At 42.3% G+C, this 13,626-nt stretch overlaps 2 protein-coding genes across 3 annotated transcripts in view; both read left to right on the top strand.

Annotated features, from left to right (window-relative positions):
* LOC137288191 (multidrug resistance-associated protein 1-like) overlaps positions 1–10,997 on the top strand; it is a 58,466-nt gene extending 47,469 nt beyond the window's left edge. For both annotated transcript variants that reach the window (XM_067820630.1, XM_067820639.1), the window contains 10 exons: positions 837–1,068; positions 1,766–2,076; positions 3,190–3,389; positions 4,348–4,471; positions 5,263–5,364; positions 5,684–5,830; positions 6,397–6,555; positions 6,847–7,013; positions 7,800–7,994; positions 8,883–10,997. In XM_067820630.1, coding sequence (XP_067676731.1) covers positions 837–1,068; positions 1,766–2,076; positions 3,190–3,389; positions 4,348–4,471; positions 5,263–5,364; positions 5,684–5,830; positions 6,397–6,555; positions 6,847–7,013; positions 7,800–7,994; positions 8,883–8,994 — 1,749 coding nt within the window. In that variant the 3' untranslated portion in view covers positions 8,995–10,997. The remainder of the gene's footprint in view (positions 1–836; positions 1,069–1,765; positions 2,077–3,189; positions 3,390–4,347; positions 4,472–5,262; positions 5,365–5,683; positions 5,831–6,396; positions 6,556–6,846; positions 7,014–7,799; positions 7,995–8,882) is intronic.
* A 1,424-nt stretch (positions 10,998–12,421) lies between these two features.
* LOC137272604 (multidrug resistance-associated protein 1-like) overlaps positions 12,422–13,626 on the top strand; it is a 34,959-nt gene continuing 33,754 nt past the window's right edge. The window contains exon 1 of the mRNA XM_067805000.1: positions 12,422–12,846. Within this exon, the coding sequence (XP_067661101.1) occupies positions 12,805–12,846 (42 nt within the window). The 5' untranslated portion in view covers positions 12,422–12,804. The remainder of the gene's footprint in view (positions 12,847–13,626) is intronic.

Raw genomic sequence — 13,626 nt, 5'->3', positions numbered from 1 at the left:
CGCTTTGTACGTCAAGATGAGGAACGTGCAGTGTATACGCTGCTCGATAGGGGGCCAGTGTAAACTGCTGAGCACTGGAGTGGTGTGGGCAATCGTTTAGGTCCTTGTAATTACACGTGCACAATTATTCTGAATCCTCTGGAGATATTGCACTGATGTGGCCCCGTGAGTTACAATATAGCATGAACATTGTTGAGTGTGGCATAAAACAGCAATCAATCCAATCCAATGTAAGCGCATTTGTCATAAACGGAGTTTGTTGTTTCTGTTGCCCTGCCTGGTGCTTTGGTGGGGTGTAGTTGCAATAGTCCACTCTGACTGTCTCGTTTACTTCTGAAGCAAGCTTAAAGTGTCTGATGGTTAACTCGATGCTTCGAGTGAGTGAGTGAGTGAGTGAGTGAGTTTAGTTTTACGTCTCACTTAGCAATATTCCAGCGATATGGCGGCGGTCTGTAAATAATCGAGTCTGGACCAGACAATCCAGTGATCAACAACATGAGCATCGATCTGCGCAATGGGGAACCGATGACATGTGTCAACCAAGTCAGCTAGTCTGACCACCCGATCCCGTTAGTCGCCTCTTACGACAAGCATAGTCACCTTTTATGGCAAGCATGGGTTGCTGAAGGCCTATTCTACCCCGGGACCTTCACGGGTCTCGATGCTTCCAGATGAAGGACCATACGTATGACCATCGAGAGAAGCCATGAAGTCATACCATCTGGTCTGTGATCGGAAGCGGATGTCAATCCTTCAATTTGTCTCTTTTGGTCTCTTCAATTCGTAGCAAAAACATACATAATTGTCTCCCTTTTAACCGTAATCATTCACTTCAGGTCCGATGGAATGTGTTTCTGATGTACGGAAAAGCAGCAGGGCTACCAACCATCACGTTTTCACTCTTCCTCTTCTGCGCTTTCCAAGCCGTTAATACGGGGGCGGGCTTCTACCTCACCAACTGGACGGAAGATCCACAGCTCGGCAATTCTTCGTCCCTCCCACCGGAAGAGTATGCAGCACTGAATAAGAAGTATCTTGGAACATACTGGTCGTTTGCCTTGGCTATGGGTTGGTACTGTTACCTATCTGTCTGTTATCAATATATGCCTTGTCAAACTAGTGTATTTTAAACATTTTTGTTATTTTCTTCAATGCTATCGTATCATTAACTTCTGACCCGTACGACCCGTGAAGGACCTTGGGTTAGAATAGGCCTTCAGAATCCCAAGCTGGGCATAAAATGTGAATCTGCTTGTCGTAAGAGGCGACTAACGGGATCGCGTGGTCAGGCTCGCTGACTTGGTTGACACACGTCATTGGTTCTCACTTGCGCTGATCGATGCTCATTTTGTTGATGACTGGATTGTTTGGCCCAGAATCGAATATTTACAGGCCGCCGCCATATAGCTGGAATATTGCTGAGTGTACAGATATATTGGCTGAATTTGGCTGTCAAATATTTTCAAACATACTTCCATAGGTATTGGTCATGATGAACCATAAGTTTATAGATTATTACATTCTTACCACGGGAAGCAGGTTCTGAGACCACGAAATTCTCTGTGTTCATAGATTGCTACAATTTCAAGAAATGAAGAAAGACCCAGAGCTCCTTTTTTGTGTGTTTAATAACATAATTTATAACAGATTTTTTTGCCAGATTTGATCTTGCCCTTTGTAACTGTAATATATTTATGAGTAAGTCGTTAAAATAAAACATCCTACTGTTCGCTAGTTTAATTCTTGGCATATACTTTCTGTTCAGTTGCCATCATGGCAGTGTGTGGCTATCTATTCTGGACGAGACTAGTTAGAGCTGCCGCGCGTCTTCACGAAGCAATCCTCAGCCGCGTCTTCAGATCACCCATGTCTTTCTTCGACACCACGCCCCTTGGACGTATCATCAACCGGATGTCACGTGACGTTGAGACAATCGACAACACGCTGCCAGTGATTGTGAGGATGTTCATGTCGACAGTGACGAATGTGTTGGGCACAATTGTCATCATCAGTATAAACACCCCACTCTTCATAGCCGTGATGATTCCCTTGCTAATCCTCTACTACTTCATACAGGTGAGGAGACGAAAGTCCCCGTCCCTCTGACATAACAAATAAACAAAACAATTGCAATATTAATTGAACATAAAGTAACTGATTTCGTAGCCCAAGAAGCGTTTTTTTGTGTGTGTGTGGTTTTTTTTTCTTTTGCTCTACATGTTTTTTCACGATTCACTAACTCCTGCCTGAAATGAAGGAAACATCCCTCTGATTTTCATGAAAGGGAAAAGTGCCCAAGTATGAAGCAAGCACGTCAGAGACCTATATTCGGGGGTTCGAATCTTGATTTGAATTCCGTTTGTTTTTGTGTTTCTGTTCTTTGTCAATACCATTTACATACTCATGGATGTCAAGCCTATGGTGACCATTTGAGATCACTTAGTTTTCTTCTGATATCACTCTAACACACCATGCCTACTGTCTATGCCCACTGTGGTCAAGTCCTCCTTGAATTCACTGACACCCATCTACCAATGCAAGACCGACGGGGCAGTCTTGTGTACCGGCGTTCTCTTGTCACCGACGACCGAGGTTCTATTCATTACCTGGGCACAATGTGTGACACTCATTTTTGTTGTGATATTGCCAACCGTGACATTGCTAGAATGATACTAAAAGCGGCGAAAAAGATCAGTTTTGACCCAGAGGGTTATAATATACAAACATGTGTCCTCAGTGTGTGTGTGTGCGTGCGTGCGTGCGTGCGTGCGTGCGTGCGTGTGTGTGTGTGTGTGTGTGTGTGTGTGTTGGTGTGTGTGTGTGTGTGTGTGTGTTGGTGTTGAAATTTATTTGTAAATGCCGTTTTCCTATTATTCAAGAAATTGGAATTTACTGTAACCATAGTTATTTTTTATGTGTCTGTTTCCACTTTGATTGGTAAATTCGCATCGGCTGAAAAGTAATACATTGTCTGATATTGTTATTGAGACTCATGTTTTGGTTGGGTTTGGTTTTGGTCACAGCAAAGACTAAATGTATGTCTAAGTAAAGGTGGATCCATGTGTGTGCGTATGCGTGCGTGCGCGCGCACGACACCTCCCCCCTCTCCGCCCCTGCTAAAGTAACCTGGAAAATAACACTTAAGACGCAAATGAGTAACATTTTCTGATAGCATCATCAATTTTACAGAATTTCTACATTCCGACATCCTGCCAACTGAAACGTATCGAGTCCGTGACACGCTCCCCCGTCTACATCCACTTCAGCGAGACCATCACTGGTTCCAGTAGTATTCGCGCGTACGGTGCCGTGGACAGGTTCATTGAAGAGTCCAAGAAGAGAGTGGACAAAAATCAGGTCTTCTACTTCGGAGGCATCGTCTCGAACAGGTAACATAAAAAAACACGAGTGTATGGGTGCTCAGTTGATGCTCTTGTGATGTTCGTATGATGCACAAATGAATCAATGTTTTGCTTTACCCAAAGTTATGCGGATGTGACATCGGCATTTTGAAGACTGCATACTGCGTTGTCCTGCAACAAACGAACTTTAACACTTGAACTTACCACAATGAGCGAAAAGCCCATTTAGTCTGAGAGAAGGTATAGAATTTCCAAAACATCACCTTAAACTTCAGGTCCTGTTTTAGTGGATTGATTTTAGTATCATTGGGGGTAAGTCGTCCTTCAACTTGGCCCTATTCGTGAATACTGAGTCGACAGTTAAATATGATATTAGTTATTGTTTCGTTGGATGACTGAATTTGTTTGTGTTAATTCGTCAAAAAATAAGAGATTACACTGGAAGAAAATAATGTTTTGTAAGATCATATTTCAATGAATGATTATGTTCGGTTTTAAGGAAATAATACTCTGAAAAATATTCATGATGCTATTAACCACTGGAAGACGAAGAACCAGGTCGCTTCAGGCTGTGCTCTCATGACAGATAAGGACGACAGAAGCCTCCATGCATGCACATGAGCTCGAATCTCAGTTCGCATTTCGTTCCTGCTTGTGTTTCTGATTTTGACAGCACCATACGCGTACATTTGTACCCGTCGGTATCAAACAAGTAAAAATCTCGGGTCACTTGGAGCTTCCTCCGATATTACGCTGAAACGACGTGTATATTGTTCATGTCCGCATTGAATGCTAGTAACACAAAGTTTTAATGATGCAGGGGCGGTGTGGTAGCCCAGTGGTTACAGCGTTCGCTCGTCTGGCTGCAGACCCTGGTTCGATTACCGGCAAGGGTACAACACGTTAAGGCCACTTATCCGCTGTGGTATTGCTGAATATTGCTAAACGCGGCGTAAAACTAGACTCACTCATTCTAATGACGCAGATGGCTCTCATATTACCTGGACATGATCGGAACTACCATCATCTTCGCCTCTGCCATCTTTGCTGTGTTGTCTCCAGACGCTAGTGGCGGTCAGCTTGGACTATCGGTGTCTTACGCGCTACAGGTTGGTACACGTGTGTGCAATGTTTCGGGGGTAGCCTAGTGGTTTATGTTTAGCTGAAATAAAATTATAAAAAAAGTTCTCAAAATCTTTTGCCCTTGACATTGTCATTACAATCCTGAATCATTATATGTTTGGGTTTTTTTCATGTGTTGTTGTTTTAAGGTACGTTTTAGAATTAGGTAGATCAGAATGTATGTGTCCGAAACCCTCACGCAAAATATTGTTTGCGGGTTGTTTTGCGTGAAAAACGCAGTTTTCTAACGCTGGTTCGGCAGTCAGGTAGATGACCAGGGTCCGCTGCCCTACATAGGCCCTGTGTGTGTGATCCCCATACGTGGTGTCGATTGCTACTGATTATAAATACACAATGCCATTAGCAAATTATAGAAATGACAAAACGTTTTGGATGATCAACATCTTTGACAAATTGATGACAACGGAGAGAAACAAGACAGGATGTGTATTTGAAAAAATGTTGGTGAGGGTATGATAAGAGGTAAGTCTTCACAAAGCGATCGTAGAGCTAAGTTGATCGTACCTCCTAAACTTTAACATAGACTTTAGGCTGTAGCGCTACCATCGCTTTGAGGAACGGGACCGGTCCAGACTATTTTTGAAAGCGGTATAAAATTTAACTCATTCACTGCTCACTGTATACTATATATTTTCTTGTGCTGTAGTAGAATGATCGGGCGTTTTTGAAGACAAACATATATACGGATGTTTTTTTAAACAGATTGCGATTGTTTTGATATCGCACAAAATCATTATTGTTGACCGTTTACTTGAAGGTGTCCGGTGCAATGGGCTGGATGGTCAAGCAGATCAGTGACCTACAAACTAATATTGTCTCCGTTGAGAGGGTGAAGGAGTACTCCGAGCTGCAAACAGAGGTAGGCAAGTTACCACAGGAAGAACAGTAAATTATCAATCAAGCAAACAAGCATTACCTTATGGGAATAGGCTGTCAATGGATGGTCGGTATGAATAATTATTTTACGTAATCTAAGCGTTTATGTAATTTGAGGAGGTGGGGTGGTAGCTCAGTGGTTAAAGGGTTCGCTCATCATGTCGAAGACTCGGTATCGATTCCCCCATGATACAATGTTTGAAGCTCACGATGGGGTTCTTTTTCATCTTTGATGTAGTTTTTAACAAAATGTATATCTTCAACGGTTGAACTTTGGCCTACTAAAGCATGCGTGTTGGCAGGCGGACGCGGTCCTCCCAGACTCTCGACCCCCCGCAGACTGGCCCCAGAATGGTACCGTGCACCTTAACAACTACAGGACGCGGTACAGAGACGGCCTTGACCTTGTACTCAAGGGAATCACGTGTACTGTTAACGGAGGGCAGAAGGTGAGAACGAAATAAAAGCATCTTTTATCCCAAATAAGCCCATACTGTGGCCAGTAGGCTAACGTTTATTGTGTGGCTATTCCGCATGTTCCGATTCTCAAGAATGTTCTGCATCACCCTTTTCAGCCTATTCCTCCCGTTCATATCTGCTTATGCTTGCACATTCCGCCGTTTATTTCTGGCTTATCCTTCAGTATCCCTCGCTTTCTGCCTAAATCTGCATACAACACCCTATCTAGACTAACAATCTCGTCCCTGAAATGAAACTATTTGACAGAAATCCTAAATTATGATCATGAGAGATAATGAAAAGGAACCCACAGACTTTCTTCATTTCCTTAAACTTTGGTAATCTGGATTTGCCACATACTCTCGACTTAATGGGTTTTCTTGGATATATTTGTTTAAGGGTCTTTAAACCAGACTGCACCCCATTCTGCATATTCCTGCTTTCAAGGCGATTTTGCACATTCCACATATTCCGCTTTGCATGTTAAACCACCAATTTCACTCACTATTCCAGAAAGCGACAGTGTATGGCATTCAAGGTCTGTATGCATTTTCAGGTGGGCATTGTGGGTAGAACTGGCGCCGGCAAGTCGTCCTTCACCTTGGCCCTGTTTAGGATCCTTGAAGCTGCTGGAGGTTCCATTGTGATAGACGGGATCAACATTGCTGAGATCGGATTGTATGACGTCAGATCCAGACTGACGATTCTTCCACAGGTGAGAGGGTAGACTGTTAGTTCTCGGAGTCTGTTGCGTCTGGAACCCAGGTTGTATTCCCCACATGGGTACAATGTGTGAAGACCAGTTCTGGTGTCCCCCCGCCGTGATATGTGTGGAATATCCCTAAAAACAGCACAAAAGCATGCTCATTCACTCACTTTTTCAGACTGCCGCCATATAGCTGGAACATTGCTGAGTTAAACGACTAACAAACAAAAACTACAAATGAGGTCGGACATTTATCTGTCCCAGTATCCTTCTAATCGTCTATCTTCCTCTCCATCTCAGGACCCTGTGCTGTTTTCCGGCACCATGAGGATGAACCTGGACCCCTTCAACGAGTTCAGTGACACCGAGATATGGCGGGCTCTGGACAGGGCGCATCTCAAGCGGTTCGTGGTGGACGTGCCTGGCCAGCTGATGTACGAGTGTGGGGAAGGAGGAGAGAATCTCAGGTGTGTAGACAATCCCTTTAATGAACACACTTTAGGTGGAATACAGGTGTGTTCACAGTCCGTTTAATAATAACCCAATACGCGCTATATGCGTTTCAGACAGTCCCCTCGATAATAACACAATACATGATATGCGACTACAGAATATGCTACGATATTTAATCTATACGCAGTTAGTGACGTACAAGCTAGTGTAGAGAATATTTCAATATGCACTATACTATGTGTGATGTAACAGCATACAAACGCGGTGCCCTTTTAATGTAAAAATGTTAATGTACATGCACTTGGACCTCTAAAGAAGCGTGTGAGAGCTGCACTCTCGCAACTCATGCTTTTCGCCAGATACGACTGGCGAGATTCGGAAATGACGCTCGCACGTTTGGTAGGTAGATGCATGTCATCATTGATGTCAGTCACTGGATTGTCCTGTCTAGACTCGATTATTTTCAAACCGTCTTCATATGAAGGAAATATTTCCATATGATGGCACTCATTCGCTCTCCATGAGCTTCCAAAGCTATCATACTTTATCATGTCCATATAGTTTGTCGATAACTGTATGTACACAATAAGTCATTTACTTCTAATTGTGGATTGATTATCAATGTTTACAAATGTATCAGCTGACCAGTTAAAAATAAAAAATGTGTTTTTGATCTTTGGTGCCGTAGAGTCATGGCTTATTTATTAACTCACCAATTCAAATTAAAAAATATGTTTTTGACCTTCAGTGCCTGGAGTCCTGACTTATTCGTGACATTTTATGAAATTTTATTTTGACAGCGTTGGCCAAAGACAGCTGGTGTGCCTTGCCCGTGCTCTATTGCGTCACACAAAAGTCCTGGTGCTTGATGAAGCCACGGCAGCTGTTGACATGGAAACCGATTCATTGATTCAGAAGACAATCAGAGAAGCCTTTACCGATTGTACCATCATTACGATAGCCCACAGGTTAAACACAGTCATGGATTATGATAGGTGGGTACAGAAGGGTCTTGTCTCCCCAAACAATAAAAACAACTTAGTTACTTCTCACCATGGCCCTGTGGTTACAGCGTTTGCTTGGAGCACGGAAGGCCGGTTTCGAACCACAACCCTGTCCTACTTTAAGGCACAAAAATGGCACTTGTTACTTTGTGTGATGTCGATTACTAGTATTTACAGACCGACGCCATATAGCTGGAATATTGCTGAATGCGGCGTAAAACTAAACTTTTAAGTCACTCACTCACTTTGGGTGATGAAACAAGTGGTCGGTAAAGAGCCTGATTTGAGTGTCCGTTTTCACTTGTAGGTTTGGGCGGGTGTGTGTGTGTGTGTGTGGAGGGGGGGGGGAGGGTGCATCGTAGTGGTTAAAGCGTCCGTTCATCACAACGACGACACAGGTTCGATTCCCCACATGGGTACAATATGTGAAGTCCGCTTTTTGGTGTCCCCCGCCGAAGAATATTGCTGGAATATTGCTGAAAGCGGCGTAACAAAAGACTTGCTCTCTATTTGGTACCGTTAGTAGATAAGTGGGCAGATGACCTTGATAAACAAATTGAATGCATTACTTTTAGGACGACTCGAATTTGTCCGCTACAGCATTGGGTGTCTTCGTGGTGACAGACATTAGGTCGTCACTCTGAAGACCCCAATTAGAATCCACATGAGGGTTCAGTTTCTGAGGCCCATTTGTAGTGGACAATGACTTGTCTATTGCCCAAACTCATTATCACTCGCAAAGTCACTTCGAGCCCTTATTCTGGAAACCATCGTAACCATAGGGATTCTTAACTTTGATCGTAGCCTGTATGTTTCGAGAATAGCTATCCCGGTGTTGACGTGTTAAATGTAATAAATTTATTTTCTATTTATCCACAGAATCATAGTAATGGACTCGGGAAAGATAAAGGAATACGACACACCCGAAACGCTTCTCAGCAACTCAAACAGTACATTTTACGGACTGGCCAAAAATGCCGGCCTGATATGAATGTGACCTCTGTTTTAACGAAGGTCAAGTCATCAAACCACATGTCAAGGTCGCGGTTCAAATATGACCCCTTTGACCCCGCTTCATTAACTCGCTGGAGTTTGAGGTTACGTGAGAGAAGACATTGCAAGATGGTACATGATGGTACTGTACAGGATTGGCTCCAGGAACGAACTGATGATAGATTGATGTCCGATTGATGGAGTCTGGATGAGCATATTACTGTGATACCCGAATGCTGTTAGTTTATAGTGTATGTAAAGATACGCCTTGAGAAACAGCACAACATTACCTCTTCTGTGTACCGCGAACTCGATATGGATCTCATTGTCGTTACTGCTCAAGGTCGCACTGATACTTGATATAGAGAATACTACCCACACGATGGTTGGAAGGACCTCGCCATGTGACCCAAAGAAGCAAGGGAGATATTCAAATATTTATCATTACAGTGGACCTGTTATAAATGAAAATAAATACCATTATGTGACAGATTTCGGGTTCTGTTTCAGTACGAGCCAGAGAAATGTTTGTGAGAAGATCAACACAGGACAACAGAGGAATGTTATTCTATAATTGAAATATGTAACGGTGCTCGTTTCATATATATACTGCCACTTGACTGCTGACTTCCCTTATTTTCTTGGTATCCCAATCCTTGTTTACTGTTATTCGTTAATACTAATTTGCAGTTAGATTGCTAATTGTTTTTAACATAGTATCATGTATTGGATTTTTAGCTTGTACTCAAAGCATTTTAGTTCAGTGGATTGTTACTGTGTTGTCAGGATATGCATTTGTGATGTGTTGTTTTATGATAAAATACTGTTGTACAAAAGTGCAACTGTGCTGAAGACGTGAAACATGTTTAAGAGGTATGCTGTTAAACAGAGAAAGGAAATGTGATTTATAGTCGCTGTTGTGTTAGTTTCCTTAAGGTCAGATGTGGTAAGGTATACCGGGAACGCCTCGTTGGCCTAGTGGATAGAGCGTTGTCCAGGATGCTCACGGCCGTGGTTCGAATCCAGTGCCTAGATTTTCGAAGTTCTTTTAGCGCTAAGATACTCGTAAGTGCCATACATTAGCATTAACTTACGACTATCTTTAGCGCTAAGAGTATTTCGAAAATCAAGACCCAGGGCCTTTGTTAAAGGTGGTAATTGTTGTATCCCTCACTAGTATATATAGGGGATAACCGTATTAATGTCGCCGTGGGTATCGCTCTGGGCGTGTGGATTCGGTGTGTGAAACCGAATGTGTACCCCGCCGTTATATTGTTGGAATACGAGAGCTGATCAAAAAGTTTTATGCCAACATAACTTCTAGCCTGGTGACACAGTCATGTTGTTTCATATACATACATACATGAGTACAATGAGAGAGATGTTGAGGGTTTAGGTTCTGAGTTTCCATGACAATGCTTCATCTCACAACTCTCGATTGGCAAAGTCTGCATTACAACAGTGTGGCTTCGAAGAACTTCCTCATCCTTCATATTCACCTGACCTGTCCACAAGCAACTTTCACCTATTTGCAGAAATGAATGCACATCTTCGTGGAAAACGCTATGCCGGTAATGACGAGCTCAAATCTGCTGCATTTGTATGTATACCCCAGTATGCTTCAAGGTCCTGTTGCTTTCGAACTAGTTGATCTATTTGAGTAAAATAACTGGAAATACTGATGAAGAACACTGTCCAACAACACTTCTAAGATTAGTTTGTGTCACCAGTCTAGAAATTATGTTGGCTTAGAACTTTTTTACCTACCCTCGTGTTACTAAGAGCCGCGTAAAACCATACTCACTCTCTCGGGTTGCTAAACCTCACACTTGTATGTTAATTACTCATGTCAGTGGAGTCGGACACAGTCTTATGACACCCTTATCTTTCATACCTACTGCCAAACTTAAGAAGCTATTATTGGATATATTCTGAATTTGTGCAATTCTATAAATTTGCCAGGTTGAAACTAAAATAAATGCGACGCTGTTAAAGTTTTAACTTGTCATTATTTTTGTAATACAACTAACTATGTATGAGTCGTGTGTGAGATAGACCAAGTCCTCAAGGGGGTATTTCAACCTGTTGTTGTTTAGGATGATGCTCACACTATCCGTCACTAGGCTGTGTTGTCATGACTCGGGTTTTTTAACTGGACCCAAAAGGAGGTGGGTAAGAATTGGTCTTCATCAACCAATGTTTGTCGTAAGGGCGACTAACGGGATCCTCGCTGATCCCGGTTACCAATGCCTGTGAAGCCAATCGCTGAATTGTCGTGTCCAGACTCGGTTATTTACAGACAGCCATCGTACAGCGAGAATATATGTCCGCCTGCCTTACCACAGACAACGTGATATTAGAACGACCTGCTCGTGGGGCGGAAGAGTAGTGTGGGGGTTATATCTTTAGCTTATCACGCCAAAGAACCGTGTTCAATTCCCCACATGAGTACAATATGTGAAACTCATTTCTCCTAATTTTTCTGGTAAGAACGCATTTTAACAACGCTGGACACACTGACATTAGTCGATGTCGACCCTGTCTCCAGTCTGCTAAGCGACTGCCATTTAGGTTTTGTGATTTGTGAATAATTCTGTTCAACGCCTTCCACGTCTTAACTGTATGAGTATGTACTTTAAACCATCTGTTTTGAGGCATTTTTGTCATTTTCTGAAGGCTAAATTGGATCACAATAGCCAGTGACTGAAGAGTTGATATGAATTCATCTGGGGTCCATGTAGGTAGCAAAAGTAGTGTAAGTCCCCATGGTCCTTACTTTAGTGATCTATCTTGAGTTGTTAGCAATCTATGGCCAATTTGTATAATGTACTGTCAACATAGTACTGTTAGTGTGAACTTTCCACTCTAGTTTTAGTTGTAAGTGTGATATTCTAGTTGTTTTACTGTCCTTTGGTGGCATGTTTTAATATTATGCAAATATTTTGTTCTCTTAATATGGCTGAAATATTGCCGATGTGACGTTATATCTTCCCGGAGGATGATTAGTGAGCAGTTTGGGGTAATCGTAGGCTCTCTTTGTTTCCAGTGGCGGTTTTGAATGGCAGTTCGCTTTGTGGCAGGTTTCCGATACACTATGACATGTCCACTGGGTCTCCTACGGCATATCCTCCGCATCTCAATTCACCCTCACATACAACCTGTGAAGATCCGTAGATCTATGTGGTCTTCAGTAATCCGTGCTTGTCGTGAGAGGTGACTAACGGGATTGGGTGGTCAGATTCGCGGACCCAGTTGGTTAGATCGATATTCATGCTGTTGATCACTAGATTGTCTAGTCCAGATTCGATTAATATTATTCACAGACTGCCGGCATATAGCTGGAATTTTGCTGAGGGCGGTGTAAAAGTACACCCACTCACCCAGTCACCTCACACAATAAGAGGCTTTGTAAAGGCTGTGGTGTTAGGTTCGGGGACACGAATATTCCATAACAAGCACAACAAAACCTGGCATTGTGATGTGTGTTTGCTGATTTCTGACATAGTGTAACTGTGAAGGTTTAAGACATATTTAGAGCAGGTCGAATCACTGCTGAGCAACGATGACCTTTAAAGTTGTGCAGACGAAGAACAGTGATAATTTATTTTCGCTTCATTCAGCACGGATAGCAATTAATTAATGTTTAGCCACGCAACGCGCTCAAGGAATGGGAACATGATGTAGTCGTCTCGTCTTCAGATGTGAGTGGACCTAACCAAAGGATGACATAACAGCTGTTGATAACGGAACTTGCGCATTGTATGTTATTTTGGATAAGCCGATTAACACGGATTAAGGAAACGTCAAAATGGCTAACAGTTTCGAAGAGTTTTGTGGAGGACCATTCTGGGTTCGTAAAATGGAAGATTAATATTCCACATGTTTTGTTGATAAATACAAAACAATAATTACACCCAATATGCAAAATCTTATGAAACATGCAGAATCTAATTATTTCAGGGCAATGTTCATCGTTTAGTTGCTATTTACGTTAATGGCGCTGTTTTATGGGTCATCGATACAATGTCTGTCCCTCGTCTTGTTATTGCTGAAATATTGCCAAAAACCGCGTAAAACCTGACTCACTCACTCATTTAACTGAAAATAGTGTTACTCGTTTTTGAATACATTATCAGTGAAATAAACCATTTTATCACATATGCTAAATTACATATATTTATTATTTATTGTTTATCATTGATGACAATCATTGATATCGATAGAACAAATGTTCACGATAATAATGTCACAGACAATTCTGGTGAGGTATTTACAGAATGACAAATTTTATGGATGATCGACTTCTATATTCCATAACGACTTACCATTCCTAGCGTCTAGAATGCTTCGCTAGCAGTTCCAGTTGTTTATCGTAACACGGGTTGTCTGGTCCAGACTAGGTTATGGGCAGACCCCAGCTTTATAGCCGCGATAATGCTGCATGTGGCGTAAAACTAAATTCTCTCATCCAGTATCGTAACATAATTTCATTTCAGAATTCATTTCCGATTCTCTCTGTAGCGGTCAACAATGTCAACACCCTCTCGGACAAATACGAACGCTGGCCTCAGATAAAATTGAATCCATATTAGTCACTGGGCGTTTAAAGAGTTAACTAATCACGCCGATG

The sequence above is a fragment of the Haliotis asinina genome, chromosome 1, assembly GCF_037392515.1.
Source record: "Haliotis asinina isolate JCU_RB_2024 chromosome 1, JCU_Hal_asi_v2, whole genome shotgun sequence".
NCBI lineage: Eukaryota > Metazoa > Mollusca > Gastropoda > Lepetellida > Haliotidae > Haliotis > Haliotis asinina.
This window is presented reverse-complemented; position numbering and strand designations above follow the sequence as displayed.